Source organism: Nerophis lumbriciformis, linkage group LG20 (genome assembly GCF_033978685.3).
Source record: "Nerophis lumbriciformis linkage group LG20, RoL_Nlum_v2.1, whole genome shotgun sequence".
Taxonomy (NCBI): domain Eukaryota; kingdom Metazoa; phylum Chordata; class Actinopteri; order Syngnathiformes; family Syngnathidae; genus Nerophis; species Nerophis lumbriciformis.
The window spans coordinates 41,688,311-41,695,000 of NC_084567.2; the positions used below are offsets into that span (position 1 = coordinate 41,688,311).

Consider the following 6,690-nt stretch of genomic DNA (forward strand, 5'->3'; position numbering starts at 1 on the left):
GGACTCTTACTATTATGTTGGATCCACTATGGACTGGACTCTTACTATTATGTTGGATCCACTATGGACTGGACTCTCACAATATTATGTCAGACCCACTCGACATCCATTGCTTTCGGTCTCCCCTAGAGGGGGGGGGGGGGTTACCCACATATGCGGTCCTCTCCAAGGTTTCTCATAGTCATTCACATCGACGTCCCACTGGGGTGAGTTTTTCCTTGCCCTTATGTGGGCTTTGTACCGAGGATGTCGTTGTGGCTTGTGCAGCCCTTTGAGACACTTGTGATTTAGGGCTATATAAATAAAGATTGATTGATTGATTGATAAAGTACTGTATGATTAGTACTTATTTTATTATTATTATATTATTTTATTACTTATTTTTTTCAGCCTGACCTCGGCCTAACACATGGTTTTATATCGTTTGACAAGGGCGTAAACTGTAAGTAAGTTCGGTATAGTTATTGAATACTATTAAAGAGTAATAGTAGTAATTTAGTGTTAATATTTGAGTGGATCTAAACAAGGGCTGCCCATTATGTCGATGGCGGAGGGTGTGTCATTAAAAAAAAATAGTCCTAAATCAATATTTGGTCACTTGATTGACATTCGCGGCACCCGAGGGTCTTGTGAGATGACGCCGGCTGCTGGCAGATCATTATTAAGAAAAAACGACCGACAGGAAGGCGAGAAACACTTTTTTATTTCGACGTCAAAACTCTTAAAGTTCCTTGTCTTCACAATAAAAGCGCCACTCCATCCTGCCTGCACTAACAAAATAAGAGTCTCAGAAAGGAGTATATGGACAAATAAGATGGCACAAAGCAAGCACTTTCATGTGGTATTGGACAGAAAGGACTTTTTTTTTTCTCCTCCATTTGAAAATGTGGACGTTATCATCACTACTGTCTGATTCCAATCAATGCAAGTCATCACAATCAACTTATATTCTTGTCTTCATGAAAGAAAGGGATGTTAAACATGCTTGTATTATCATTAAACACCTTTCACTTGTTAACAAAAACCTCTCTTTCATAAATAAATCAATATAAATGATATATATATGAATGAGGTAGATCCCCTCCACTTGGTCATTTAAAAAGTAGCTCACCTGCAGAAAAAGTGCTTTAGATCAAAAGTTCATCTTCAATTTAATTGCATTCTTGCACATTGCAGCAGTAAGACAATAAATAACAGAATTTAAATAGTAACTCAACAATTTCGGTGTATTTATTCCGTCGCACATTGTTGCTATTAAATAGTCAAACACAAGCACCTTCCAAAAGTACACAATAGTCTAAAAGAAGCAAAAAAGTGTTTTTAGAGGCGCCCTCCTGAATAAATATTGTTGAAGAGTGAAGTTTTAGGTTGGAAAAAATAAAAGTTTTTCCCGTCTTTCCTCCACACGGACAGAGTGTCTCGCCCGCGGGGGGGGCGGAGGCTAAACGTCGATGGCGACTCCGTGCTTGGTGGAGATGACGTCCCTGGTGCCCGTCAGGTACATGAGCACCGAGCACAGGTGAGGGAGCGTCGCCGTGGTGCTGACGTAGAGCCAGTAGGGGAGCGGCGCCGTGTTGCCCAGAGGCCACACCCACAGGCCGTGGCGCACGGCGTCCCGGACGTGGTGCGTGGCCATGGCGATGAAGAGCATCCAGGGCAGGGAGCACCAGGCGTCCTTCAGGCGTCCCAGCCACATGAGGAGGCGCAGGGAGAGGCAGAGGGCGGGGATGAGGGAGGAGCAGTGGAGGGGAGGACGCTGAGGGAGGGACACGGCGGCCTGGAGGAGGAAACAAAAAGCCTTATTTTAAAACCTCTAAAGGCTTAGTGGCCACATGCGTGGACAGCACCTTTTAGCTCGTATTTCCAAAATGGTGTACACTACTGAATTGGGGTCTTATGGCCACTTATGTGGACACTTATACTGCCATCTGGTGGTGTCTATTCAATTATTTACCATTTACTAGTGATGGGTTGATGAGGCGTCATGAAGCGTTTCGACACATTGCAAAACTGTATTGATACTGTGTCGATACTGTGTCACTAAATACTGACATCTGCTGGACATTAAAAATCCCTACAGGCAACCTATGGACCGACTCAACTGACACTGATTGTATGCCCTAGTACAGGGGTCACCAACCTTTTTGAAACCAAAAACTACTTCTTGGGTACTGATTAATGCGAAGGGCTACCAGTTTGATACACACTTAGATAAATAAATATATTGTCATTTGTAAGTTACACGTAAGTGTGATTTAAACAAGAATAGCTAAATAAATAAATGTATATAGATATATAAAAAAATGGGTATTTCTGTCTGTCTTTCCGTCGTACATTTTTTTTTCCTTTTACGGAAGTTTTTTTATAGAGAATAAATGATGAAAAAAACACTTAATTGAACGGTTTAAAAGAGGAGAAAACACGAAAAAAATTAAAATAAAATTTTGAAACATAGTTTATCTTCAATTTCGACTCTTTAAAATTCAAAATTCAACCGACAAAAAGAAGAGAAAAACTAGCTAATTTGAATCTTTTTGGAAAAAAATAAAAAAAGAATTTATGGAACATCATTAGTAATTTTTCCTGATTAAGATACATTTTAGAATTTTGATGACATGTTTTAAATTGGTTAAGATCCAATCTGCACTTTGTTAGAATATTTAACAAATTGGACCAAGCTATATTTCTAACAAAGACAAATCAGTATTTCTTCTAGATTTTCCAGAACAAAATTTTTAAAAGAAATTCAAAATACTTTGAAATAAGATTTAAATTTGATTCTACAGGTTTTCTAGATTTGCCAGAATAATTGTTTTGAATTTTAATCATAGTAAGTTTGAAGAAATATTTCACAAATATTCTTCGTCGAAAAAACAGAAGCTAAAATATTTATTATTCTTTACAATAAAAAAAAAAAAAATTACATTGACTTAAATTGTCAGGAAAGAAGAGGAAGAAATTTAAAAGGTAAAAAGGTATATTTGTTTCAAAATCCTAAAATCATTTTTAAGGTTGTATTTTTTCTCTAAAATTGTAGTTCTAAAAGTAATAAGAAGCAAAGTAAAAAAATAAATGAATTTATTTAAACAAGTGAAGACCCATCCATCCATCCATTTCTACCGCTTATTCCAAGTGAAGACCAAGTCTTTAAAATATTTTCTTGGATTTTCAAATTCTATTTGAGTTTTGTCTCTTTTAGAATTAAAAATGTCGAGCAAAGCGAGACCAGCTTGCTAGTAAATAAATAAAATCTAAAAAATAGAGGCAGCTCACTGGTAAGTGCTGCTCTTTGAGCTACTTTTAGAACAGGCAAGCGGGCGACTCATCTAGTCCTTACGGGCTACCTGGTGCCCGCGGGCACCGCGTTGGTGACCCCTGCCCTAGTATATACAATAATATAAACCAAGTCATTGTATTTCATTTAGGATTATTTCATATCTTCATTTAAATAAAAATATATTTTAATCTTTTTTAGATACAGTCAATAAATAATGTGAACATGTATCATAACATGGAAATCTAAGAGAACGTGTTGTGGATGATTGTGGACTGGGAATTTTTTTAATTTTATTTTTTTTACACATTTTTATAAAAAAAAAAAAAAAAAGTTTTTCCGACGTATTACATTTTAGACGATTTCTCTTCTTAGTTATTATTTCTCCGGCTGTAGAAAAGAGCCGCTCACAGGGCACAGAGGAGGCGACACAGTTGGCGTATCGGTCACGTGACCAAAACAGCTCATGATCGGTCACGTGACTTTCCAAAAGCGGTACGCGCACCGACACAGGGTTTCGCTCTATGAGCTCGACGCATGCGCCGATGCATCGGTGTTGCCGGACCCATCACTAATTAATGTGATCGTGTTGAAGGCACCTTGAGTGACAGCGAGCCGGCCATGTAGAAGTGGTCCAGGTCGATGACGGAGGCCAGGAGGCCGGCCAGCAGCATCTCGTAGACGTCGCTCTTCTTCCTCAGCCCGATGACCACGGCCCAGGACCACAGGCCCACCAGCGCGTGCGTGGCGTTGTCCAGGAGGGCGCGCGGCCACAGGTGGTGCTGCACCAGCGGCAGCTGGAGGGCGTGGTCGGCCACCACGCAGAAGGCGCCCAGGCCCGCGGACGCCAGCAGGGAGGCGGAGCTGAAGGTCTGCAGGAGGGCTTGCGCTCGCTCCGTCTCCACCGCCAGGTTGAGAGCCACGGGGGCGCCCTCGCCCAGCAGGGGGGAGGAGTCCAGTTTGGAGTAAAATCCTTGCATGGTGTTGATGGATCAGTGGGGTGGAGGAGGGTCAGCAGGACTCAGCTTGACTGCACACACACACAACACTTTATTCTTCAAAGCTAAGAAACTATTATTTGGCTTTTTACAATACAATCCACTTGGATTATTTTGCACATTTAAAAAAAAAACAACAGAAGTTTCACAAAGTGCCGCACAGAAGTGAAGACAAACATACTAGGAGAGTCAGTCATATCAAACTATAAAAGAGTAAATACATAAAACACATCAGAGAAAATAAAATAGACTAAAATTATAAACTTATCACTTTCCTCTGGCACTGTTCCACTAGCATTCAAAAAAGCAGTTATTCATCTTCTGCTCAAAAGACCTAACCTCGATCCTGACCTCATGGTAAACTACCGACCGGTGTCCCACCTTCCGTTTATCTCAAAAAAATTGTCGCACAGCAGCTAAATGAACACTTAGTGTCTAACAATCTCTGTGAACCTTTTCAATCCGGTTTCAGGGCAAATCACTCTACGGAGACAGCCCTCGCAAAAATGACTAATGATCTACTGCTAACGATGGATTCTGATGCGTCATCTATGTTGCTGCTTCTTGATCTTAGCGCTGCTTTCCATACCGTCGATCATAATATTTTATTAGAGTGTATCAAAACACGTATTGGTATGTCAGACTTAGCCTTGTCGTGGTTTAACTCTTATCTTACTGACAGGATGCAATGCGTCTCCCATAACAATGTGACCTCGGACTATGTTAAGGTAACGTTCGGAGTCCCCCAGGGTTCGGTTCTTGGCCCTGCACTCTTTAGTATTTACATGCTGCCGCTAGGCGACATCATACGCAAATACGGTGTTAGCTTTCATTGTTATGCTGATGACAGCCAACTCTACATGCCCCTAAAGCTGACCAACACGCCGGATTGTAGTCAGCTGGAGGCGTGTCTTAATGAAATTAAACAATGGATGTCCGCTAACTTCTTGCAACTCAACGCCAAGAAAACGGAAATGCTGATTATCGGTCCTGCTAAACACCGACATTTATTTAAAAATACCACCTTAACATTTGACAACCAAACAATTACACAAGGCGAATCAGTAAAGAATCTGGGTATTATCTTCCACCCAACTCTCTCGTTTGAGTCACACATTAAGAGTGTTACTAAAACGGCCTTCTTTCATCTCCGTAATATCGCTAAAATTCGTTCCATTTTATCCACTAGCGACGCTGAGATCATTATTCATGCGTTCGTTACGTCTCGTCTCGACTACTGTAACGTATTATTTTCGGGTCTCCCTATGTCTAGCATTAAAAGACTACAATTGGTACAAAATGCGGCTGCTAGACTTTTGACAAGAACAAGAAAGTTTGATCATATTACGCCTATACTGTATATACCTTTATATACATATATACATATATATATACCTATACTGGCTCATCTGCACTGGCTTCCTGTGCACTTAAGATGTGACTTTAAGGTTTTACTACTTACGTATAAAATACTACACGGTCTAGCTCCGTCCTATCTTGTCGATTGCATTGTACCATATGTCCCGGCAAGAAATCTGCGTTCAAAGAACTCCGGCTTATTAGTGATTCCCAGAGCCCAAAAAAAGTCTGCGGACTATAGAGCGTTTTCTATTGGGGCTCCAGTACTATGGAATGCCCTCCCGGTAACAATTAGAGATGCTACCTCAGTAGAAGCATTTAAGTCCCATCTTAAAACTCATTTGTATACTCTAGCCTTTGAATAGACCCCTCTTTTTTTTTCTTTTTTTTTTTTTAGACCAGTTGATCTGCCGTTTGTTTTCTTCTCTCCTCTGCTTCCCCCTACCCCCTTGTGGAAGGGGAGACACTCAGGTCCGGTGGCCATAGATGGGGTGCTGGCTGTCCGAGGTCGGGACCCGGGGTGGACCACTCGCCTGTATATTGGTTGGGAACATCTCTGCGCTGCTGACCCGTCTCCGCTCGGGATGGTTTCCTGCTGACCCCACTGTGGACTGGACTCTTACTGTTATGCTGGATCCACTATGGACTGGATTCTCACAATATTATGTTAGACCCACTCGACATCCATTGCATTCGGTCTCCCTAGAGGGGGGGGGGTTACCCACATATGCGGTCCTCTCCAAGGTTTCTCATAGTCATTCACATCGACGTCCCACTGGGGTGAGTTTTTCCTTGCCCTTATGTGGGCTCTGTACCGAGGATGTCGTTGTGGCTTGTGCAGCCCTTTGAGACACTTGTGATTTAGGGCTATATAAATAAACATTGATTGATTGATTGATTGATAAAATCACACAATTCATGCTAAAAATATTTAGGTTTAGATTGAACTTTTAGCACACATATTTAGATTCAAGGTTTAAATTTACCATTTAGGTCTAGATTCAACATTTATATTAAGATTTAACATAGATTTACCTTTAGTGCTCACATTTAGATATA

General features: G+C 41.0%; 1 protein-coding gene across 2 annotated transcripts in view; it reads right to left on the minus strand.

Moving 5' to 3' along the window:
* Positions 1–1,135: 1,135 nt before the first annotated feature.
* Positions 1,136–6,690, minus strand: part of tmem267 (transmembrane protein 267) — a 6,184-nt gene continuing 629 nt past the window's right edge. Inside the window, exons 2-3 of one of the 2 annotated variants that reach the window (XM_061981100.2) lie at positions 3,874–4,304; positions 1,136–1,777 (exon numbers count right to left, since the gene is read on the minus strand). In XM_061981100.2, the coding sequence (XP_061837084.1) occupies positions 1,442–1,777; positions 3,874–4,254 (717 nt within the window). In that variant the 5' untranslated portion in view covers positions 4,255–4,304 and the 3' untranslated portion in view covers positions 1,136–1,441. Of the gene's footprint in view, positions 1,778–3,873; positions 4,433–6,690 lie in introns of those variants that run through there. The other variant, XM_061981101.2, reaches the window with a different exon arrangement.